The following is a 26,942-nucleotide window of genomic DNA, read 5'->3' as shown; positions in this document are numbered from 1 at the left end:
CAAATAAACCAGGAAGACTTCAAAATTTGTTATGGGGAATTTTTTATCAATTCCAAACATTTCCATTTTCCACTTTCCTGCATAATTTCAGATCTGCCTTGTATTCATACACTAAAAATGGGATGAATAGAGGGATATTCTATTTTTTTTTAAGAGGAAAGGGGATCTTATATGTTGAAGAAGCTGCTTAATGCACTTGTTGCTGAAGAATGTAGTTCAAAATAAGGCTGAATGTTCAAAAGGGAAATTGCATGTAGACTATGCATGTAGCTGTGAGATTCCTGGTTGCTTTCTTATAACATATTTCTTAATCTAAACTCTGCCTTTGTAAATGGTAAAACTCAATGAGCAGGATATTAATGGATCCTTTCTTTGTATCCCAGAATCTCAGGTTCCTGATCAGCCAAGCTCTCTTCATGTCAGGCCATTGACAACCAGTATCGTCATGAGTTGGACCCCACCACTGAATCCAAACATTGTTGTACGCGGCTACATCATTGGCTATGGAGTGGGCAGTCCGTATGCTGAGACAGTGCGAGTAGACAGCAAACAGCGCTACTATTCCATTGAAAACTTGGGTAAGTAGCTCTTTATTCTTTAGGGATTTTAAAAGAAAAAAGTTTTTTTTCTGGAGTTTATTAATTTTGGAGACTTTTCCTAGGCTATCACTAAGATCTTGTGTACAAACCAAATTTGTAGCCACTTAATGGTCGAGTTTGCCATAGTATGGTTTGTGCCAACACACACAATGGTTACTGTTCAGCTACTAACATCATTGGCTACTGAGATTTCACTCCTGCAGTTGACCAAAACTGGCACTTGGTTGCCTTCCTGTAACCAGGTGGTAACACTATAATTCTGCAACATGGATGTCAATGAGGGTGTTATAACCAGGTTGCCAGAATAAAGTTGTACTTAGAGTCTAGATGGAACCTTAGTTTCATTACATTTATAACTTTGGAAACAATAATCAATAATAGATCATACAGCATTACAATGTTTGATTCTAATCAGCACATACAGTCTCACATGTGCTTGAAATTATTGCTATTTTATCTTTTGCTTGGCCTTTACAGAACAATGAGATACATCAAGGATTGTGCTGGGAAAAGGGGAAATAAGAATTGTTTGTCATCAGGGAATTTAGAACAAATAATGAATCTACTAAACTGAGATCATGAATTTATTTGTTCGTAACCGATTGGTTGAAATTATTCTCTGTCCTTGATCATGTGCCAAAAACTATAATAGCCAGATCAGGAAAGATCAAGTTTTCTTAATCAAGTGGGCATGTCATGTAGTTGACCTTTAATTGATGAACCAATGGAAAGCTCGTTGAGCTGAAGATAGACTCCAAAATATAATCAGCATTTTATATTTCTGGGCTGCAACTTTGGTGGCATATCAGCTTGGCTCCTACACTTCAGAGCAAATCTAAATATTAAATAAGCACTTCACTATGTGGCCCCCTATTTTGAAGAGAGCAGGAGCTGGCAGGGCTATTCCCTGAGCTGGCCCAAGTGTTTGAATTTAATGGCACTCACAATACTCATATTTTGTATCTGTCAAAAAGGTTTAAGGAGATATTCTCTTATCCCATTATTCATTACACACTGTCTTTGATGATTCATCTAGATGCTGGGCATGGTATACCTGGAACTGGGTACTTTGGTGATGAAATACTGATATTCAAGAATTGGGAAAATGGTTCAAAGTTTGAATGAAGTCATGAGAAATAATCAGTTTTCTTTGTTTTCCTTCTATAGCGTTTTTCTTTCAAGGACATTATTTTTCTTTATTATTATTATTGTTCTTTAACATTTGTATGTGATCCTCTAGGCGTGCTCAGATGCTTTACAAATATTAAGTCTCGTAATGACCTGTATGTTAGGGCTGGGCACAAAAGTTAAATGACTCACTAGAATTTATACAGATATTTATTGTAACAGCAGGGAATGGAACACAGAACTTCTTGTCTTCCAGTCATCTTCTCTGATCAGTAGATACACCGTTTTGGTAATAGCATTCAGTAGCACAAGAAACCAGATATGATTCAACTCGATGGTCACCCTGTTCTCAAGGGAAGTCTTATACAGATAAAATCTTTCTTCATACATAGGAAAACTTTGCGGGGGAGGTGTTACAATAAAGGGCACTGTGAAGAAATTGCTTACTGTGACTTCACCAAGCTTCTGTGGGGCTATTAGGGCATCTGTATTTTTAATCAAATTGGCTTGACAAAGTCATTTGCAAAATTAGAAAAAAAAACAAAAACAGCCGTAATGCAAAAAGGTAACATATATCAAAAATCTCTCCAGAATGTTTTAAATCCTTTAATGTTGGTAGTACATGACTGATGATGATAGCATTGTCGCAATTCTCATCTATGGTTAATTCTTAAGTAATTAACCATAACATATGCAGTGCTAGATATTAGTGTAGTTTTCCCATTCTCAGCACCCTTATAATAAAAGAGCTATTTTTTTTCTGGACAACCCAGAAACTCATATGAACAGCACTGAATCCATTTAATATATTCCATGTCCCTCAAATTTATAATATTCAGAATTTCTCGAAATTGTGCCAGTGAAGGTACTTGCAGGAGCTACGTGTAGGTTTCTCCACCAAAGTCCAAAGACTCAAAGTGTTATGTAGATAAAGGCTGACTTGAAAGTGTTTTGATGGAGATTAAAGTTATTATGCAAAATGGAAAGAGGTCTGAATGGGCCATCAAAGAAGGTGAGTGGAACATAAGGATAAAAGTGATTACTAATGACTGTACAGGTCTAACAATTAATGAGTCAGGTGAAATTATATACATTTTTTTAGATTTCAAAATGGATTTATAGTCTTCCAAATTTAATCATCCTACTTTAAATTGTTTCATAACTTTCATGAGATTGAATTGAAGTGTCTCACCTCCACTGACCTGAAGGTATTAGAAACAGAAATTATATTAACAGAGTTACATAGGTCAGTATGTTCTCTGGACTCTGGCAAGGCCCCAGGAGAAGATAGTTATACACCCAAATTCTTTAAAGGTTTTAATGAACACCTTTCACTAGAGATATTCTAACTAGCAACTGAAGAAATGCCTCATAACAGGGCTTCATGCAGCTTCAATTATTCTAATTTATTGTAGTTCCAGAAATAACTCTACAACTTCTACCAAAATTGTGAGGAAACTATTTAAAGCTGAGCAAATATTTAGTTATAAATAACATATTCACTGAATGTAGCCTTTTTTTTTACTTTCTGAACATTCTCCAGCAGCTCAAGATTTCACCAGTATTCAAATGTAATGGACAAATGTTTTTTTGGATGTTCATACTCTGGTTGATCACAAATATTCAAAATATAAGCAATGCTAGTTAGTTGTGATTTTCCATTTGTTCCCTAATTGGTTGAGGGACAAAATTGTGTGAATTTTGGCATGTGTACTTTTTATACTTAATTTCTGTGAATACTCTCATGTACAACTTTGAAAATCATTTTTGTTGAACAACTGCACTAGTTAAATTCAGTTGCTCAAATGTTCACAAAAAATGAACCCTGAAGGGATGCAACCAAGAGCCCAGAGAATGCTTTTAAAAATTAGAACAAATGTCTGCCAAAATTTCTTACGCTATTCACCAAACTCTATTAGAGGCCATTACAAGAAAATTACTACAAAATGATTAGACAGGATTCTTTTTCTAGTGGAAATATTGTTTTCAAGAAGATATGGGTCAAAATAAACTCACTGACAGAAAGAAAAAAAGATAGATATTATATGGACTCATCCGAACCATTGTAAAATGTTCCACAACCTATACATATTAAGTGCCTATGTATTCTGTTGTTGTTAATACATAATATGATAATAAAAATCGGATTCCTAAATAAATGGTGAAACTTCAGACTTCCTTCTGTGCTCCAAAGAACAAATTTCTACTATCCCATTCAACAACTCTGCCATTCATGGACCATCTCCCCTGTACTCCACTGTTTTTCATCCCTCCTTTTCCCAGCTCCACTCCTCCTGGGCCCCAAATGATGTCTCCAACCCCTCATTCTACAAACACAGCACCTGTTGCATTCCCACTCTGCTGGTGCATCACCTCTCACCCACTCACTGCCCAGTTCTGACTCCTGCTCCCATCCTTCATCTCCTGCCCAGTTCCACAAATGCTCATGCTGTCCTCCAGACACTCTCAAGGGTGTGACTCCTATTGAATCAGTAATAGTAGCAAAGGGTGATAGCGAGCAGAACATTAGACGTGATTTTGCAGTGTAATGTGGTAGTTGCAATTACAGGTTATTTTCAGCTCCATCTACATAGATGTACATAACTGGAGATGGAAAGGGACCTTGATAATTAAGCTCGGGACCTGGACTACCGCATTCAGTTCCGAGCACCTTGTTACCAAAGAGATACTGACAAATTGGAGAAAGACAACAAAAATGATCATGTAGCCCAGATGTGTTGAAGGATTTACAAGACAAGAGTGAAGGAGATAATTATGTATTTTAGCGAAGCAGTAAATAAGTGGGCAACATGATACCAGTAACAGTCTACAAGTATCTTAAATGTTGAAACCTTGTCAATAGGGTGATCAGACCGCAAGAGTGAAATATCAGGACACATTGGGCGAGCGGTGGGGAGGAGGGTCTGAGTGTGGGGAGACACAGTGCAGACAGACAGACACAGGTGCACAGCCCCAACCGGAGCCAGAGGCACACTGACCTGCCTGGCCCTGTGCTACCAGCGTGCCCCTTCCTGTTGGGGGTGGGCCCATGCTGCACCACACAGCTCCCCTGCCAAGTGCCCCCTGGATCCATTATGCCCAGAGCTCCCCTACAACATGCACAGTGCTGTGCACACACATCCCACCCAGTGCCCCCCCCGCCCACAGTCTCACAGCCCAGCACCCTACACACACCTCCCAGACACTCACTCCATCACACCCTGCCCCTCTCCCTGGCTGTACTCACTGGCTCTGCTGGGAGGTCTCTGGCTCCTAGAGTGAGAGCAGTGAAGGGAGTCTCCAGACTCTTCACGTGCTGCGTCCGCCAGAAGCGCGAGCTCCGTAGCTCCCATTGGCTGGGAAAAGCGCCAATGGGAGCTGCCAGAGCTGCAGAGTGGGGCTTGCAGGCGCTGGCAGCAAGCAGAGCCCCCCAACCCTAAGAGCCAGAGGGACCTGCCAGGGGGTGAGGTGGGCAGGGGCGGCTCCAGGCACCAGCACGCCAAGTGTGTGCCTGGGGTGGCAAGACACAGGAAGCACTCTGCCGGTCGCCGCGAGGGTGTCAGGCAGGTTGTCTTCGGCGGCATGCCTGCGGAGGGTCCGCTGGTCCCGCGGCTTCGGCGGACCTCCCGCAGGCTGCTGCCAAATTCATGGGACCAGGGACCTCCTGCAGGCAAGCTGCCGAAGGCAGACTGCCTGCCGTGTTTGGGGTGGCAAAATACCTAGATCCACCCCTGGAGGTGGGGAGTCCTGGCTGTGTTCACTTGGAGGGCTCCTGTCCCGAGAAGCATCTGGTAGGCTGGTCCCTCTGGCTCCTAGGGTCACGGGTTGGGTTGGGTTGGGTGAGAAGGGAGGAGCCCCGCCCCTGCAGCATATGGCACTCCTGCCGGCAGGCACTGGGAGCTGCCCTAGGAAGCGAGCAGTGGCGCCGCGGCTGCGGTGCAAACAGTCCCTGATATCAGGACAAAGGGTGTCCCGACCGATGTAAGGTCAGGACGTAGGACAAATCCCCTAAAATCGGGACTGTCCCAATAATATTTGGATGTCTGGTCACCCTACTTGTGGAGGAAAAGGAATTATTTTGCATAATGAAAGAAAGTTATCCCATAACTGGGGGTAATAGAATATAATTCAGAAAGGGGAAAATATGTGAATATCAGGAAAAAGCTTCCTGAATATGAGAACTATTAGAGATGTCTCCCAGTGGAAGTGTTCGAAAGCCCTATCTCTTGGCACATTTCAAACTATCCTATACTGTCTTGTGTGGAACAGAGAATGATCCTGCACTGGAGGATTGTGCATGTGGCAATGGTGACCTAGTAATTATTTTCTGTAAGTCTAGGACCTAGTAAAGCATCACAATGGCTGTCAGTTCAGAACACATATTTACACATTCAAATCGGACAGAGAATCTTTGTGACCAAGTGTATATTTGTATGTACATATATGAGCTTAATTTTAGGGCTGTTACTCATAATTTGGCGCAAGGTCCCAAATTATGAATATCAGCACTTCAATTAGACTTTTAAAGGGGTAATTTATTAACATATTTCATCTGTTACCCTCTTTTTAATTCTTTAGGCCAGAGCCCATTACTTATTTTGACCCTTTTGTACTATTCTGGTGATGCAAATAAGCTGGAAGGCCAAGGATCTTCCCAACAGAGGATTTCTCCTGTTAGGTGTGTAGGAGCCTCCAGCTAGTAAAGGCCATTGCCAGCCACTGTGGATTAGAGCAGCCCAAAAGCTGCTCTAATCCATGATGGAACCACTGTAAATCCAGCCCCAGAATAGCAGAGCTTCAACCATCTCCTTTCAGGCCTCCCATTTCAGCTGTACCCAGTGGGCAACAGGTGCAACTGAGAATCTAGGCCATTGTTTAAGGGCTCAAACTTAATTTTTATCTGACCTCCCTATGATTGAAATGCACTGTAGTGTGTGTTTGGTTTGTTTATGCTCTGGGTGTTGTTTTGAAATATGCTAAATATTGAATTAAGTATAATTAGGATTCCAGAGCAATAGGTTAGTTCATTAATGAGCAATCAGATTTGCCTGCCATGATTTACCTTGCACAAATCCATGCTGACTCACGTCTCTGGGAAATGCTTTGCAATTTGGATACCTAAAGCTAGCAACCTAAATCCATGGTTAGAGATCATTTAATTAATATAAATAACATTATAAACTTACTTTTGAGGACCTCAGGGAAATGGCTTTTATGAGCTTCTTTAATGAAGAAAAATGCATTGCCTTCATGAACTGGGACAGCAGGGACGTCTTAGGGGGGAATGGCAGACAGCTTAGAAATGGGAGTGAGAGAAGGATTCTGACTGAAGCAGGAAGACATGAGTAGCCTGATTTCAGTGGGGTTGAGCATCAACAATTCCAATTAAAATCCATGTGAATTGTAGGTGCTCAGCCAGTCTGAAAATCAGGCCAATAGGATCCACTACAGAAGCAACATAGAGGCATAAGTGAAACATTTGAGAGTTGATGCAAATTGGCATGAGTATCAATTGGTAGATGAGTGGCATTGTAGCAGAAAAAGTAACCAACAGATTAATGTACTGTTGGAAGCTGCTTAGATACTGTGGTAATGAGGGTAACATAAGAACAGAGTAGAACAGATTAGGCTAGTAGAACAGTGTAGAATAGATTAGGCTAGAATAACAAGGTATAAGATAAAGCAGGGCTACCAAAGAGTAGAAGAAATGGTGTGTGGAACGCATTAATATTCTTGTACAGGTGAGGCTGTCAAATAAATGTAGTTTATCACATGACTTTGCAATTTTGCTACCACTTCTGTGCACACTATACATGTGTGCATAAGTAGAAGTATATGTGTGCATACATAAACCTCTTTCCAAGAACATATCTATTGTTTGGCACTCTACAATACACAACAAGAAAGAGTTCTTGCCCCAAAGATCTTACCGTCAAAAGATAGACATGGAAAATGAGATGCACATGAAAATATAAACATGAGGATAACTTACTGTTGTTTTTTTACCTATAAACCTGGGGGCATGTTATAGTTTGCTATTATTAAGCGAGGCACTGCATATTCATCTAGTACATGTGAATTACTGTCATGAGGCACTTACATCTGTAAAATAGGAATAATAACACTTCCTTTTTCCATCCTTTGGCTTATGTTTCAAGATGTGGGTGTACCATGGATTTATATAGAGTCAATATAATCTTATTATCTATCCCCTTTTTAATGATTCTGAGCATTCTGTTAGCTTTTTTGTCTGCTGCTGCACATTGAGTGGATGTTTTCAAAGAACTACCCACAATGACTCCAAGATCTCTTTCTTGAGTGGTAACTGTTAATTTAGACCCCATCATTTTATATGTGTAGTTGGGATTATATTTTCCAATGTCCATTACTTTGCACTTGTCAACATTGAATTTCACCTGCCATTTTGTTGCCCAGTTACCCAGTTTTGAGAGATCCTTTTGTAGCTCTTCACAGTCTGCCTGGGTCTTAACTATCTTGAGTAGTTTTGTATCATCTGCAAATTTTGCCACTTCACTGTTTTCCCCTTTTTCAGATCACTTATGAACATGTTCAATAGGACTGGACCCATTACATGTTACAACTTTGGCTCATATCACCTAACCACAACATATCAACTTTCCCTCCCAGTTGTTTGGACCCAGCAGTACCACTTCTCCAGCTCCCCACTTCCTTACTTCTTGCCCCATGAACCTCTCTCTGCTCTAAGTCCAAACATGAAGTAAAACTTCAGAGTGACATACAGTGGCAATCATTATATAGATATGTACCGGGTGTACAAATATGTGGTAACATAATATTTGTCATGCATGGTTGAGCCAGGTTTGTCATTAGATTTGTCACGCACCTTTGAGTGCCTAACCTACACTCTGCTCACTAATTCTGAGGTGTTAAATTTTTAAGCAGATCCATCACCTGCTATTTAAAAAAAATTAAAAGATACCAGCCTGTCAGAATTTGTTCCTGAGCATTTTTCACCTCTAGTGTGAAGTTTCCACCAATTAGCTTGGTCCAAGATGCAGAATGGGCCATATATTCAGTAGTGCACTAGCTAAAGGCTTAAGGGCCAATATCTTGTAACCCTAAATCTAGTGATGGTCAGGCAGGGGAGTGGCAATCAGCAAGTGCCTGAGCTGGACATTAGTATTAGAAATGTAAGCAGAAGAAATTAATATAGACGCTGCAGGGATGGATTTTAAGTGGCAGGCCACAACTTTATTAAATTTAAACACAGGGGAGAGGATCACCCATCCTGTCATGTAGCACACATTTTAAGTGCTGGGATTACAGGGCTTCTACCATCTAACCCATAACTTGGCGTAGACTCTCCTCAGCCTAGCCCTAGTACCTAACTTGCTTTTCGGAGTTCTACCACCCACTCACTCCATGACAGAGGGTACTAAAAGGGGGGGAGGGGACCTCGGCCCTCGAAGGCCACAAGACCATCCGTATCCCATGAGCACAAGGCCCATCAGTAAAATCTCAGGTTTTTTACGTCTGGCCACAAGTTGCAATGAACTAACATCCTTACCGAGTACTATCAATAATTAAATCCTGTTCCTATTTAACATAACTGTGTCTCCAGGATGCTCTGAGAAGAGCATAAAAATTCTCCAGGCCTCTGCCAGTCTGGTTCTTCTGGGAATCAAAAATTCCTTCCTGACTCCAAAACCAGTGATTGGTCAGATCCATAATATCTGCAAATTACAGCTTTGAAGTAACAGTTCAGGACAGAGAGGGTGGGGCTGCTGGAACAGAGCAAAAAGAGGCTCCATATGGCCTCGGCTAGTGTTCAAAAAGGGAGGGTGAGGAACCAATCAGCTTCCTTCTTCTCCAAGCTAGCCAATAAGTAGCTAGAAACTTTTAATGCAGGGGGCTCCTGCATCTCCTCAGTAAGTGTTCTCCTCTTGTTCACGATGCAGATAGATGCCAATTTCAACAGGGAGTTAGGTGCCTACATGCTTTTCAAAATCCCACTAGGTTTCTATCAGCAGCATTAGGTGCCTGAATACTTTTATAAATCTGGCCCTAAATCCACCAGCTGGAAGCAGTAGCAGAGTCATCAGCCTTTTAAAGGACTATCCATAGATGGAGCCAAAGACCCACAATCTCCTGCAATAGATTATTGTAGCACTGCAATAAATACATTACTTTATTTCTCTCAATGACTGGCAATATCACACCAAAATAAGTGATTCCTTCATAATATGCGATCTCCCAAACAAAACATCATACCTTGAATTCTTCTTTTTCTCTCATCTTAATCTGTCTACCTGCACCTCATCTCAGGTTTTCATGGACTTTTAGTATCCCAGAAGCCTTCATAATTACCTAATCAGCCTTCAACTGCTGCTGCTCCAGAAGTTGCCCAAGTAATACAGCTTGAATATTGAGTAAATCACTTCAAAAGCTTAAAGGCCAGCACTCACTTTGTCTTAACTGTTTGGGGCTCTCTTTCTTGTAGTGATTATTTTGAATATGATTGGCTGGTACTAACACCTGAAAGTCAGAATATATTAAACAGCGTGATTAATCTCATGAGAAAGTGGTCATAATGCCTGGGAGATACTCTTCTTGGGCATGTCAGAATATAAAAATCTGCAGTGACTTCAGCTTTGTCAGTGAAGAATTTGCTATGTTTTCTTTTGCAGTGCTTGAAAGATATTTGTGTCAGTCTCATAAATTTCAGGTGCAATCATCCACTGCTCTCATTCAACCTCTTCTGTGTCAAAGGAATCAGTGGTTGACTGATTCCCAAATGAATAATTCTAACAAGAAGGCCCATTTGCAGTGTGCTCTTTTTCCCTCTTATGATTATAACTAGCAAGGTTATTGCCTGATTAATGGATGTTTTAACAAATGCTCAATAGTGGAACTTTCACACATGCCCATTCTAATCTTTTATGCATAATTTATAATGATTTCTGTACTGTTCCAACTCAAAAGGCATTAAACCTTGTAATGAGATGACTGGGTTCACATCCATGGAACTTTGTGTTAAAACTTACACATGAAATCAAAGTGAAAAAGAACAGGAAAGAAGCATACGAGAGTTTACTAAATGTGCAACTATCAACAAAAACTTTGAGTAAGTGAAAAATGAATAAGACTGGCACTGGAACAACTGAATTGCTATGATAATCTGAATGAAATATTTTCTGATCTTTAAAGCTTCATTTCTGTGTTAATAACATATGTGAGAGAGCAACTAAACAATATTAAATGATACTTTGGTGAGCATATGAAAGGGCAGGCAGTGTGTGCCGAAGGATAGGGTACTAGATTAGGAGCCAAGTGACATGGGTTCTAGTCTCAGTTCTGCAACTGACCTGCTGTGTGACTTTTGGGCAGATACTTCAACTCTCACTGCCTCAGTTTCCCTTATAATGATGTTTCCTTTTCTTTGTAAAATACCCTGAGATCTATGTGTGAGGAATACTATAAAAAACTACCTGCTACTATTTAACTGTTGAAAAAACCCTTACTAGTCAAATTTCAGATGAATACCGTATTGAATTTCAGTAAATTAAAGGAAGGGGAATTTCATTGTTTAAAGTACACCTTTCCCTTTTTACCTGTTTATGAACAAAAGAAGAAAACATAATTTAGAAGTCAAAATCTCAAAGGCTCTTAAGTACCTAAATCACTTTTGGAAATGAGACTTAGGTGCTCCAACTCTGAGTGCAGCAACGGCTAAATACCTTTTAAAAATATGAACCTTTATGTCTAAGCATCTTCATGTGACCTAAGAAAGAAATCAAATTGGTCTCCTTGAATGTGATGGCAATGTAGGAGTTCATCTACAAGCACATGAAAGGGTATCTTTGTGTAACAGGAGTACACATCTTGAAATATTCTTCTTCTTTTAATATAGACCTTTGATGCTTTTTCACCACCCCTGGAACTGAATCTCCTGAAACACAGCCATTGTACATAATCTAGATAAGGACTTCTTAAAGTATTTGTTTTTTTCTGATTTAACTCCTCGGATAAGGACTTCTATTTTTGACTTCATTCTTCCATATAAAATACTTTGTACATTGTTGGCACTATCTACAGATAAATCCTGATTTTAAAATTTTCTCAGGGCTATTTGAACACTTCTTAAAGTGAGAGTTTCAGTTATGTGGAGTTGCTAAACTTTGCAGAGTCAAAACTAAGCCCCTGTGCTGCTTTTAGGAGGATAGATGGAAGAGGCACTCCATTGCTGTGGAGTAGAGCACCTATATGGAAGTTTTTGGTTCGCTTACGTCCTATAGAGATTAATGGCATTGCGGGACTGAAGCTGACCATACATGGAAATAATGAACTCTACAGTGTAAGCCTAGGGGATGTAACCAACCTTTTGTTAACCAACAGTTTGGAAGATAAAGGTTAAACTATAAATAATAAGCATCAGTACTACAAATAAAGCTCACAGAGAGAAACATTTTAACTGCACTTACACACTGTAGTTCTATGCTCTTCACATACTACTCCTGAAGGAATTCTGTACCTAAAAAATTCTGCACATAATATTTTTAAATTCTGCAGAATTCTGGGCATATTTTATTTGTCAAAATAACACAATATTATCATGCCAGTTTCAATTATTTTGGTAATTTATTTAAAAATACCTGCCAACAATATGTCTATAACAATAGAGAACATGAAAAAAATTCAGGAAATGTTCTAACCCCCCTCACTTCCCCAACAAATAGATTCCTTACTAGACATTTTAATACAGAACTTGAGTAATAATTCATTTAAACTAAAATACAGAAACATTTTCTGCACTCTTCAGAAGCAGTGCAAAGACTTAGGGGAGTCAAGGGTAACGGAGGAGCTGAGGGAAAAGGAAATAATTGTTGGGAAGTAGACTGAGAGTGAAGCTGGAGGCTTTTTGGGTGTGGGTGGGAGAAGCATGGAACATTTTTGGGTAGGAGAGATAGGGAGTTGAGGAGCCTCCCCCATGCAGACCCTGGATGACCTCTAGCCTCTCTCATTCAGTCAGGCACCTCTGCCCCACTCCTGTGTGTCCATGCACCCTCCCTTCCCCTGCCTCCATGTGTCCCTGTACTCCTGTCCCCATGCAGCCACTCCCTCCATCCCCATGTGGCCTTGCACCCCACTCCCATTCAGCCTCTGAACCAGTCTGTCCCCCTCCACTGAACCCCAGTCTGTGATTCCCCAGCAGCCCCATGTGCCCCACTCTGTCTGCTCCCCCCATATGTGCCTCTTCTTCTGGCCCTGCAGACAGGACACATTGAGGAATGCAGCCTCTGCTCTCTCCCTATCAGCTGTTCCAGTTGGTGACTGGCTGTCCTCTGTTCTGGCACCACAGCAGCCCCTGGCAGAATGTATTTTTTGCAGAGGAAATAAAATCTGCTGGGGGACATGAATTCTGCGCATGTGCAGTGGCGCAGAATTTCCCCAGGGGTATTATACCCTGTTAAGACTACCAAGTAGTGGTTATCTATAACCAGAGCTTCACTCCTTAAATGAGTGTTAATTTAGTTCTCTTACAGTGCTTGCAAACCAAATGTTGCAGCCTTGCAATAACTGTGAGGAGCAGGAAGGTTAAATTGACTTGAAAAATACTAGATAGTTTTTGTTTCCAACAATGAATGAAGTAGTGAGAGCAACAAGAGTATAAAAAATAAATGGTGAAAAGTGAATTCGAATTATTTCAAATTTCTTCACATTAATCATCTCTCATATGCGAGTAGAACAGTACAAGAAAATTTTGGGATGTGTCAAATTTGATTTAGTGGCTTTTCAATGTGTTGCAGCATTGTATTAATTTTGTCTGAAATCTGCTTCTCACCAACAGAACTTGAGCAATCAGGTTCTGGGCAGGATAAATCCAGATAGGTTGGTGAGGTAAATCCACTTTCCAACCAGCCTAAGGCTCATGGTAGCAAGAGCAGTTGTACCCATGCCAACCTGCTCACAGAGCGTGTTGAAGCTACTGGTTCAAAGTAAACCTGGAGCCCATAGCATTCTCCCCATCACATGCCTCAGTGCTGGCCTATGTGGAGCCAGTTCAGAGACCATTTCTGAGGCACATCAATGCCTAACTATCTCTGCAGCGTCGTGCCTCCTGCAGCTACCATGCACCGTTATGGTAGTGCACTATAGTTCTGAGTCTATCAAACACTGGAGATTGCTTCATTGCTCACAGAATGAGAGCAAAGAGAATATCGACAAATACAAACAAGGAGAAATGCAGATGAATCACTTGAGATCTGAAGTTATATTTTAATGGATGTAGCATAAGGAACATCAAGGACTTCATTGAATTCACCTTTCTTTTAACTACAGATTAGATTAAATTTGACCCTCATGCATAAATGAAGCAAATAATTATTTTGGTTTGCCACAAAGAGAGAGAGAGCTCTTCATTTTGTTTAGTCTCTGTAGATGACAGTTGTGGATTCCAACAAAGACATGAAAGGAAATGAAAGAGCTTTTTTATTATAGGTTTAGGGTTTTCTCTTCCATTTACAGTTTTTAAAAACAAAATGGAACAGTAGAAATCAAACAAAAACATGTTATTCCCTGCCTCCCTCAAAGATCAAATTAAAGCACAGCAACAACAAGAAAAAGCATTTCAAAACTCCAGGGACTGTTCATTCTGTTTCCTTCCTTTGAGAAATGTCTGGAAAATGGTTCATCGCGCCAAACATTACACTGACTGATTTTCCTTCCTTCTCTCTGTATTGTGGCTACAGATCCTGGTTTCAGTGCAGAGACCTAGCAGCATCTACACTAAGGCTTAGGTGGGCTTAACTACATCTCTAAGGGGTGTGACTTTTTCACACCCCTGGGTGAGGTAGCTAGGTCATTCTCTTTTAGGTACAGACCAGGCCTTACTCTGGGGCAGAAGGTAAACACAAGATTTATTTGCTGCTTTAGTCTCGGTCTTGGTGTAGAGGCTTTGTCCTGGTCCTCAGGCAGGGTGAATTTCAGCCAACCTGTGTAACGAGGCTTGGGCCTGGATATTCCACAGAAGAGGAATCTTCCCACACCAGATCACAGCATAGCTGCAGAGCCTCTCTACTACCACAGTCTCATGGCAGGAGTGGGCTTTGGAAATCTGGCACACTTGCTCCATTGCATGGGCAAGAGACAATGAATCCTCACCGTTGCAGATCCATTAGTTCCGCCTTGCTCCCTGCCTGCCCAAATATAAGTTCACAGAGAGCACCTCTCAAGCTGCTATCACTCTTGTTATTGTTATTATGATTACAATAGTGTCTTTACAGAAAGAATGGCTCAATAGAAATCAGGGCCCCATTGTGCTGGGCACTGTTCACACTCATAGTAATGGATATGCCCCACTTTGAAGAATTTGCAGTCTAAATGGACAAGAAAGACAAAGGTGGGAGAAATCAAGTATTATTAGTCCTTTTTCTGAATGGATGGGCAGACTCTAGACCAAAGATGGACACTGCAGCACACACAGGCTTTCCCTCAAACCCATATTTCTCACATGAGCTCCCAGAGTTTGCCCCTCTCCCCCATGCACCACAATACTGCAGCAATTGCTGTGTCTGCCTCCTCACTCATGAAGTGCAAGGTTTGAGTCCTACTGAGAGTGAGAGAAGAGAAAGACAATGAAAATTGAGCAGGACAACAAGAGACCAGGGCAATGCTGCAATGTAGCCTAGTGGCAAGTGTACTAGATAGAAACTCCGACGACCTGCGTTCTATTCCTGCCTTTGCTATTAGGCTGCTAGGTGACCTTGAGAAAGTCACTCATCTCTCTTTGCCTTCATTTCCCTATCTGTAAAATGGAAAGAATGGCATTTACCTCCTTTGTGAAGCACTTTGCTATCTATTGGTGAAAAGATTTATATAAGAGCTAGATTTTAGTAGTAGTATTCCTTGCTAGAGCACAGAATGCCCAAGAATGCTCTTAGGCCCAGTTTCCTTTATAAATGATACAAATATCACAAAGGAGTAGTTAGTTACATATATTTACTCATAAATATTGGCAAAATGACAGGGTTGTTACCAAATGGTAATAATCCAGTGACAGTGAATTTTGTCAAAGATTTGTTATCTCTACAGGGGCACAGATTCAGTGGCGTGCCCGGCCTTAGACAGGCTTACATCTGCCTCAGCTTGCCTCAGCAGGCCGATGCAGAGCAGAGTAACACCGTGAAACAGATGCTAAGTACATATATTTACATTTCCCTGAATGTAAGTACCATTTCTGTGAAGCCAAACAGCCTTTTCCTGCTCCAAAAATCTCAATATTACTTTGTGTGCAGGTACCCAAAGAAATCCTGCACAAAAATGAGTTTACACTACTCACACAGTGAATGCATTTTATTAGGAAGCCAGAATGCCTTGTAAGTTGGTGGTTATTCATTTTTAATTCATTTGTCCGTATGTCTTTTGCTTTAGTTTCTGCTACACTGTTTAACTTTTACTGATTTCAGCTGTGTTTGTAACATAAATTCCAAACACATATGCCATTTATTTTTTTTAACTTGGTTTAGCTTTATAACTTATACAGTGTGCACTGAGCTTGTAATGCACTGTGGGAGCTGTAAAGGTTCATGTCTCCACAGGGGAGGAGACCTATTTCTAAGCATGTTCAAGTTACAGTCATTCTTTGAAAGCCTGTACGCTTTGTTATGATGCACACAGGACATGACTCAAGAGAAATCAGTGAGGAGGTATAATGCATGATGAGATGACATCTTAAAAGCTACTGTATAGATGGGATTTACTCCTGATGGGATCTTCTGACCTGCATTAAAATAATGCAGATGATTGTTTAACAGAGAAGAGAGAATTTATAATGAGAATTAAACTCCCTAATTTTTTAGAAACAATATATTTCTAGAGGTAGTACACGGATCTATATATATACACGATTGTCTCTAATATATTGTGGCACAATTAACAGTCAATCACAATGAAACATTTTAATATCATGAAACTCTCCAGCTGAACTACCTGAGTGCCTTAAAACTGTTTGTTGCCTGAAGAGAGACATTGGCCCTATGGATATGCATACATCTAATTCTTGTAATGATTCATTGACTGTCTTCGGAAGTCAGGGAAGCAGAGTGCTGGAGGAGTCATCAAAATGAAATGTTACTATACTGGTCACAGAAGAGGCCAAATCCTGTGGTACTGACTCCAGTCAAATTTCCAGGAAAGTTAGTAGGAGGCCTGCCTGAATAAAGACTACAGAATTTGCTCCTATAACACTCCACACAAAATTTTTAGTGGGTTAGGTTAATAATTGGCATTGGATGAAAAATGGAGGGCAAGATTGTGCCTTTCTGCAACCCAGGTGAGCCAGGACCTCTCTCCACCCACTGTATCCCTGGGCAGCAGCAGCATGGTAACACTGTAGTCCTTGGGCACCATTATAAATTAAATTTAAACACTTTTTTTAAATATAACCAAGAGTTTAATATTATTATGTTGTTATTATTTGTATTACCATAGTGTCTGGTTGATCCAGCTGAGACCCATGCCTAGTACAACCGGGTCCTATACAAACATATAGTGAGATACAGAGAGGCTAAATACATAGGAGACAAAAGATGGCAGAATGATTAATACCATTTTACAAACAGGGAACTAAGGCATGGAAAGATGAAGTCTCTCAGGAAGTCTGTAACAGAGCCAGGATAGGAGCCCATAAGACCAGTCTTTATTTTCTGCAGCAGGTTGGAAAGTTCAGCTCATCATATTTTGATAGGCCAAAACATTCAAACTTAATTCAGGAGCCTAAGTTTATATTTAGGAACCTAAACAATAGCCGCCTGATCTCTTTTAGGAGATTCACACTCTCCTATCTTCAGTATCTCAAAATTCAGGCCATGTACTTAGATGTCCAAATATGTATGTAGCTGGTTGAACTTGGGCACAAGTTTAAACCTTTTGGCCTAGGAAAATATTATTGGCTGAATTTTCACATCTGCAGCCAAACTTCAACCTTCACTATTTATAGATGCTCTCATTGCTTACAGTTGTGTGCACAAATCCTTGCTTTTTCATTTACACAAATAGGAGAGATAGACCCATATTTTATAGACATACAGAAGAAATGTTTGAAGTGCACTCTATCAGGCTAGTTTAAATTGCATTGTACTAAAATGTTTTTTTTTTTAAATACAGTAATTTCCTCCCTGATATAATGCAACATATAATTTAACAGAAAGATGAAAAACAAATGCAAGTTCTAGTATATTACAGAATGGCCAATATATTGGTAGTTCTTTTAATTTACTAAAAATGTGTTCAAAAGGCATGTATTTCCATTTCATTCTTAATAATAATTATCACTTAAGTGTTCCTTGCCAAACAAGCAAAAATTCCAAATCACCTGGCCTACTTTATCCACTGATATTACAGTGTTGATCTTATCCATCACTGAAATGCAACCATTTCTGAATGGTGGCTTTTATACAATGCATAGCAGAAGTTAAAGGCCGCAAGTAAAAATTATTTTATCTAGTTGTAACTACAGGGGAAGTTTTGGTAAGAAGAAATTAACTTCTTTGAACATTACCATGACCCGTGGTTAATACTATGCTAATACATTATTTTATAAAGAGAATCAGCTAATATGATTAAAGACTGCTAATAGGATTAAAAGATTGTTTCTAAATAGGATGTAATTTTCTTATACTGGATTCAAGTCTACTTTTCAGTCTTTTTCACAGGGGAAAGGAAAAGATTGTCCAAAATGGAGAACCTATCAATCTTGCTGTTTCTTTGTAATTTCACTGCACCTAATGGCAGTGAAAATAAGCTGAATCAGGGCTTAACTGTGACATTAAGGCACATAGAATCATAGACATGTAGGGCTGGAAGGTCATCTACTCCCACCCACTATGCTGAGACAGGATCAAGTATGCCTGGACAATTCCTGACAGGTATGTGTCCAACCTGTTCTTAAAAACCTCCAGTGACAGGGATTTCATAACCTCCCTTGGAAGCCTATTCCAGTGCTTAACTCTCCTTATTGTTACAAAGTTTTGCCTAGTATCTTACCTAATTCTCCATCGCTGCAGAATAAGCTGATTACTTCTTGTCTTACGTTCAGTAGACATGGAGAGGAATTGATCATAGTATGCTTTACATCACTTGACATATTTGAAGACTGTTATTTGCCCCCCCCATCTTTTCTCAAGACTAAAATACATAGTTTTTTTTAACCTTTTCTCATAGATTAGGTTGTCTAAACATTTTATCATTCTTTATGGCTTTCCTCTGGTCTGTCTCCAGTTTGTCTGCATTTTTTCTAAAGTGTGATGCCCAGACCTGACCGAGTATCCCAACTGAGGCCACACCAGTGCGGAATGGAGTGGGACAGTTACCTCCCGTAGCCACATACGACACTCTTGATAATACATGCAAGAATTGTATTACCCTTTTTCACAACTGTATCACACTGTTGACTCATTTTCAATCTGTGATCCACTATAATCCCCAGATCCTTTTCAGCTGTTCCACTGTCTTGCCAGTTATTCCCCATTTTCTATTTGTGCATTTGATATTTCCTTCCTAAATGTAGTACTTTCAGTTGTCTTTCTTGAATTACATTTAATGGATATCAGACCAATTCTCCAATTTTTCAAGTTCAAGATGTTTGTGTTGGTGGTGGTGCACACCCATGCTGCCTCAGAGGGCACTTCAAGAAGGTAGAATCCTTCCCTGGGCTTTCCAGTCCTCAAGGGAATCACATCTGCTACAATATTCCTACCGGTAGTGCAGTGAATTCCCTTGGCGTCCTTGACCAGCTCTGCATGGCCTTCACCATATCAATCTCAAAGAGCAGATGTATTGTGCATAGGGTAACATACTCCAAAACGTCTGTTAGTCTATAAGGTGCCACAGGATTCTTTGCTGCTTATACTATATTTTAGCAGTTTTCTCCAGGGACAGATCTGAGTGCCTACCATTATGAAGAAATTCCTCCTTATTTGACAGAGAGCATTCCTCAGATACACAGAGTTGTCTCACAGAGCAAAATCCTAAGTAGGCAGTGACTCAGACGTCTTTGCTCAAAATACAATGGTGTAGCTTACAAGTTGCTGCATGTGCTGGGAAACCTTTGTTCCAAACCTGGGCTCTGAACATCTCTTAATGCCTCAGATGTCCATGGCTTTTGTCAATCTGGTTTTCAACCTGCATTTGGCACTTCTTGTATTCCATAATGATCTCTTTCTGGCAATATGTAATGCTGATGTCAGTAGATTAGTCAACATATATTGATACTATTAGTCATGACATGTGGTTCATTCGCAGATCCAAATGGGAGCAGATTGGACTGCTTTTTGGTGACTCTTTCATTTCTCTCTTAAATAATTTTCAATGATAGGTTTCCTGCCCTGAGGGCTCACTCATGTAGGATTCCACTTTTTCCCCCACCCCCACCATTCAATATATCTGGGGTTGTTAGTAGGGCTGAGGCCTGGATTGAAGTGTCTTCAGTGTGCTGACAACACTCAGCTCTCTCTCCATTTCATGGGACCCAAAGGGTGCAGATAAGGTTCAATCCAGAGAAGACAGAAGTGATGTTGGCAGGCTGAGATAGGTAACTGGAAGATATGGAAAACAGAATGGGCCAGATTCTCAGGTTATGTCCCCTTTGTGCCACTCAAATGATTCGAAGGAGCCGTAATTCTGCTGTGACTGTCCAGTATAACTTTCTTCTGCTGGAGGGGATCTCCATCCTGTGCAGCTGGGCTTTGTACCTCCACCTCAACTCTCAGTATAGAAGAGGTGGAAGATGGGAGGGGAGTTGTAAGTGGCTGTGGTGAAGCAGAGCTCACTATAGCAAACCTTCAAGAGCGAGGGGGTCTAAGGACATTATGTCAGGGGCACAGCTTCAAATTTCCCTCAAGCAGCTCCTAAGTATCATCCGGGCCAGTCCCTCTCAACTTATCACATTTACAGTTCGTATGCCTTGTTAGAATCCTATTACTTGTTAGACAGTCATACGGCAGCCATGACCAAGATGGCTTTGTTTTAGCTGCATCTGGTTTGGAGATTACCCGCCCTTTCTTCAGACCTCACTACAAGCCTCCAGGCCTTTGTCTTCCCAAGAGTAGAACATTGTAACAAGTGCTACACAGGACTACATCTTAAACCAACTTGGTACAAGGAGCTAGAGCAGGAGGTGATAGCCCACTTGTTAAGCAGACTATCTTGTCAAGAGCACATTACACTGAAATCTGCTTTGCTCCTCAGGCAGAATTCAAGGTTGTGGGTTTGATGTGTAAATTTCATAATGACTTTGAACTATTTCCCCATGTTCCCCCCACCCCCAGTTCCTCACATCTTCTTGTCAATTGCTGGAAATGGGCCATTTTCATTACCACTACAAATAGTTCTTTTTCTCTCCCCCTGGTAATAGCTCACCTTAAGTGATCACTCTCCTTATAGTGTGTATGGTAACATCCATTGTTTCATGTTCTCTGTGTATATATATCTTCGTACTGCATTTTCCACTGCATGCATCCAATGAAGTGGGCTGTAGCCCGCGAAAGCTTATGCTCAAATAAATTTGTTAGTCTCTAAGGTGCCACAAATACTCCTGTTCTTTTTGCAAATACAGACTAACACGGCTGCAACTTTGAAAAAAAATCAAATGTGATCCTAGGATGTTTGCCATGTTTAGTAGATGTGTTGGTCCCAGGGTATTAGAGAGACAAGGTTAGTGAGGTAATATCTTCTATTGGACCAACTTCTGTGGGTGAGAGAGACAAGTTTTTGAGTTACACAGAACTTTTGAGCTACCTTCTTTAGGTCAAACCTTGTACAATGTATTAATTTTCATTGCAGGTCAGAACTAAAGAGCTCTGAGTAGCTTAAAAGCTTGTCTCTTTCACCAACAGAAGTTGGTCCAATAAAAGAAAGTACCTCACCCATTTTGTCATCCTAGGATTTATCATGCAAGTTATTTCCAGTAGAGATAAATTAAAACATCAAAAGAGGCACTGGTAAGACTTCATTTGGAAGACATTTCTGGTCACCCTATGACCAAGAAGGATAAATTCAAACTGGAATAGTTGCAGAGAAGAGTTACTAGGATGAACAAGAGAATTTTATGAGAGGAGATTAAACGAGATTGGCTTGTTTAGCATAGCAAAATGAAGGCTAAGAAGGGATATGATTGATCTCTATGAATGCATCTGGGCGTAAACTCAAAAGAGAGGATGAAGACCTATTTTAAAGTATGGTGAATGTTATTTTTTATATATATTTAAATGAGACCTAGCCTATTACTTATTGTCCTAGTTAGCAACAGAGTTCACTGAAACCCCTGAACTTTTGTTTGTTACTCAAAGCCATAATTCTTTTCCTCACACCCCTTTTCAAACCAAGTTCTCTTGAAACGTGTTTGCTAATGAGACCCTCACTCAAATTAGTTATATAGCTGAAAGCAGGAAAGTATCGTGTGTGTGTAAATGGTTGATGGATAATAATTTAGAGCTCGATAGAGAGTTGTAAGGAAGAATGTGTTTGAATATAGCCTCTGTTTGTGGATTTTCTGTGAACAGATCACATTTTTCTACAAAGAATTTCTTTGAAATTGTTTGCCAAATAATTCTTAGGAATAATTTTTGGTCAGTAGATTATTTGTGAGCAGTTAATTTCAAGTAGTCAATATTGAAAGTTCAAGATTTGTTTTGATTAGACATGTAGATCACATATGTTTCTTTTCAGAAAATAAGTTGTAGAATCATACTGTAAAAGTTGCAGAATACTAGGCATTTTTTTTTATTATAACAACTACTATATCTTCATATGGAACCTAAAGATTAACAAAGTCAGGTACCCCTAAAGATTAGAAATCTAAGATAATAAGCTAGTGAGTCGCGGAAATAACATGAATATCTGTATTATGTCTCCATGAATATTAAATAATTTCATCATGACGAATGATATTACAGTGAATACCAATTGAAGTAACAACCGTGGAACACTTAGTGTAGAGCATTATTAATGGATAATGCTCCAGTCATTCATTAGCCAGTTTTAAAAATTTAGCTCTTTTTGGAAATGAACAGGGCATCTACCTGAATATTAAACAAATAGTCACAGTTTCTGCTCAACATAATATTAATTACAAAATTCAGGGGTACTAGCAACACTATACAATATATTTTTAATTATTATTATTTCATTCAGTATTTAGTATAATATTTATAATTCTTAACTCATGTAATATTAATGTGGATAAAGTATGTAATTCTACAGCAATTACTTTGTAACATAACATTAATTCATGTCTTCTCACTTAAAGCATTTGTTTCTGTGAAATAAGGAATCTCAAGAAAGTGGTTCCCTATGTTTGGTCCGTATGTGACCATGCTGCATTCTTGGTTAAAATTTACGTCAATACAATAACAACCAACTTCCCTACTGAAGCAAATGTGGCCCTCAAGGTATCACATGGGAACATGCAGGAGAATGGATTGTTTTATTTTCTTCTGAAAACAGTAGCAAAAAGCATTACCTACTCTGTTTACTTTCCTTTCTTTCTGGGATATATTTAGAATATTCCTATTGCAACCTATGACACATAAAGGTATCCCAGAATATTCATGTTGACAAAAGTTAATTCTTGTATGTCAGTATTTCTGTCCTCCACATCCCACACATTTACAGCATAGCCAGAATAGCTGGTTAGCTTTGGGTGTATATCTCTAGATGATTAGTGGTCTTCATTAGTACAACAGTTAGTAAATTATAAATCTCTAACTGCACACCAGAGCGATATACAATGGCTGAATTTCAAGTCAGGATGCCAGCATTATTCATATATCTCAAGGCTTGATAAATTCTCAATATTAGTAAGATCAACAGTAGTAAAATAGCTATTACCAATGTATTTTCTGTCACAAAGAAGTTAAGGAGTGAGATATACTCCTCAGCAGCAAGCTAGCAATTGTAATGGTATGTGAGTTGGAATTTTGGTTCACAACAAAATCTCCAGCAAAATGGTGTGGGGGGGAGGGGGAGAGGAGAGGCATTTAAAATGCACTGACATGCAAAAAATAAATCAGATATATAGTTAGTGATCTTAAAATCTTGGCCTCAAATCCTTCCCCAAATACCCGGCCTGAGTACCTGGGTGGTGAGCTGGGAACCTCATCAATTATTGAAATGGAATAGCAACCATAGCATCTGTACTGACAACTTTCCTTCCATATAGGGGCCAGTGGAGCCAATTTCTGATGTACCGCTAAATCCATGCTGCACAGTAACATGAAGCAAGACCCCATACAACATGCAGGGGGAGTGTGAACTCTTGAATGAATCTCCATGCAGAGTTGTGCACCAGTAGTTACTTCTTATAGAAGAAAAGGCTGAACTTGCAGTCCTTACTCAGGCAAAACATTCATTGACTTAAATGGGAATGTTGATTAAAGACTGAGAAAGGACTATAAGGTTGGCCGTAAATTAGAAGCCTGAATGGAATGAAAGCAAAAACGTGACAGCTTTCTAAGCGGCTCTACTAGCCGTTGGTTTAGTTTGAACAGGCGTTCACTTAACATATTTTATTTATTTTTCATGAAAATGCTGATCCAGTCTGATTCAGAGCATTGATTTTAACAATGTGTGTTTTGCCTTGTTTGTTTTTGCCTGCAGAACCAAGTTCCCATTATGTAATTTCTTTAAAAGCCTTTAACAACGTGGGTGAAGGAGTCCCTCTCTATGAAAGCGCCACCACTAGATCATTGACAGGTGAGTTGGAAATGTTGATTCTGATTTTGTTCCATATCAGTTATCATTCTTACGTACATATTAGGCAAACTGTTTTGGGAAACCAATAAAGAAAGAGCTCTTCAACATCCAAGTTTCTGCTAAAATAAATCAGATTATTTTTTCCACCCCATTTTAAATGGTTGAACTCCATGGCTGTAAGATAATTAATTAATTACACTTTCCTGAAATATATTTTACAGCAGTAAATTTTCATTAGCTGATATAAAATAATGTAATGCTTGCATATCCGTTAGTAGTTTGATTGAGTTGGCTTGGGAGCAGCATGAATCCCAGAGCAATTTGAATATCTGAAGATCAGGTTAAAATTGTGGCTGCTGTCACAAATCAAACACAGAATTTAATTATTTTCTGTATCTCTTATAATTTTTGCTAAGTTGAAATTCATTAATTAAAGCCAAGAACAGTCACAGACATAGATAGGGTCAGGTAGCCAGGTCTCAGATAAGATGAAGGAAAGTATTGCAAACAATTAATGACAATATAAACTCACACAAAACAGAATACCCAGTATTAATCAGGCTACTCACTTACCATGCAACATTTTTCTTCATAGATGTATTCTTGGTACAAAAAACAGGGTGCCACTAAGTTTAGGGATCCTTTGGTCCAATCGGACCTTTGTGCATGTATGGGTTTTTGGGATGAGTGGCTGAAACTGCAGAGAGCTGATAACAAAAAGAATAAATACAAAAACAAAAATGATTTTCCTCTGGAGTAACAGCATCATTTGGTAGTGTTTCCTTGTGTTTCACCCACCATGTTAAGAACTTCCTCAAAGGGAGGAAGCTTATGTCACTGAGAGCAAAAGGACCATTGACAGACAGACTGACTAGGGTGAACCATTAAGGATAATTAAATCAAATGGCAGCACTCTGGCTCCAAATGGAAAACCATCCATTGTCCATATGTGTTTGTGAAGTATTCCCCTAAGAAATCTTGGAAAGTCCCAAAGGTAGGGAAATACATTCAATGTAAAAGCAAAGGCAACTGTGAGAAACCATATCCAGATGTAATACATAGCCATGAGCATGTGGCTTCAACATTGTTAATATCACTTCTGGTGTGGTATCTACAAGGGTCAGTTCTTCCTGCTAGGCATGTGAGATTACAAATGTGTCTTGAAATCTTTATTTGATGAACTTGGTTCAAAATCCATGTTTTTTTTTTTATCTTTTGTTCCATGTTGATGCTAGATCAAGAATTATCTATGTGTAGCCTGTGGGGAATTTTTTTTTATGTATGCGTATATATGTGACCTCTCAGAAATGAAATGTTATCCTGATGTGAAAAAGGTATGTCAAGCTTGGGTTCTACTTTGGTGACTTGACCCAAGAACTCTATACTATATGCCACTTTGCATCTTCTCTTTTACTTCTAAGAGCAGCTCTAACAAGGAGCTTCCTATCTAATCTCTTACCCCTCTGGATGCGGCTTCTGAAGCGAGTCAATACCGTTGAGTTATTCATGGAAGAGTATTTCAAAAACTACGTTCAACAAAGTGAGAAACATTTTAGTTGAACTCCCTGAGTGGTTGTTGAACTGACTTGCCCTGAGTAAAAAAGAAAATTTAACTATTGTATTTATTTCAGTGCATAAGAATTGTATATAGACAGATATAGAAATTTATGTGTATAATATATAATCTCAAATGATGTGACAAGCAAAATAAGAATTAAAGGAAGCAGAAATTTTTATCAAAGGTATGCAATATCTAAACGACAAATGTCCGAACATGAACAGCAGCAAATAACTCTGTTTTGAAAAGTGGAGGAAGTGTTCAGGGACCTATTTTCAGACACCAAAAGGATTATACTATTTTCAGACACCAAATTCCACTGTTTCTCAGCTAAGTGATGGCATGTTTCAAGAACTGAATTATCTTGATTGATTGAATCTAATCATTTACTTTGCTAGACCTAGTCTTTCTTCATAATCCTCTGTACAACAGACCTTCAGAATTCAGTTTGTCACTATGAGAGGAAAGAAAGATGCAGTGTTATTTTTTGCCAAAATGCCAAATAAATATTACCTTACAGTATTAACTATGTAAGCAAAAAAGAAACAAAAATGAAAAGTGTTTATTGTCACAGCTTGTAGACAAATCTCCTTGAAAATTTCAGTTTAGAACTTGGAATTGAAATCTTTATAGTAGCAATATTCTTTGTGACTAGGCAAAGAAGTTTCAACCCATCCTACTATGCAGAATGTCCAAATTAATTTTGGATCTGTAGGTGAACAACCAGATTTCTCTATTTCCCCAAGTATCTATGTTCAAGCTTCTAAAGAAGCTGATGATGAATGAAGCAGCAACAACAACAGCATTAAAAGGTTCATCTAGTTGCTCATCATAAATTTTAAACATGCTTTTCTCCTGTATTTTTGATTCCAAAGTCTGTGGTCTCTTGAAGTCCTAAATAATTAATTACAAAAAAAAAGTGATCA

The 26,942-nt window shown here is 39.4% G+C and overlaps 1 protein-coding gene across 1 annotated transcript in view; it reads left to right on the top strand.

Moving 5' to 3' along the window:
- The window catches only part of DCC (DCC netrin 1 receptor), a 939,470-nt gene that overhangs the window by 798,885 nt on the left and 113,643 nt on the right, over positions 1-26,942 (top strand). Inside the window, 2 exon segments of the mRNA XM_030567485.1 lie at positions 384-578; positions 24,363-24,458. Coding sequence (XP_030423345.1) covers positions 384-578; positions 24,363-24,458 — 291 coding nt within the window.

The sequence above is a fragment of the Gopherus evgoodei genome, chromosome 6 (genome assembly GCF_007399415.2).
Source record: "Gopherus evgoodei ecotype Sinaloan lineage chromosome 6, rGopEvg1_v1.p, whole genome shotgun sequence".
Classification (NCBI taxonomy): domain Eukaryota; kingdom Metazoa; phylum Chordata; order Testudines; family Testudinidae; genus Gopherus; species Gopherus evgoodei.
Note: the sequence above shows the minus strand (reverse complement) of the source record. Positions and strands in the feature narration are given on the sequence as shown.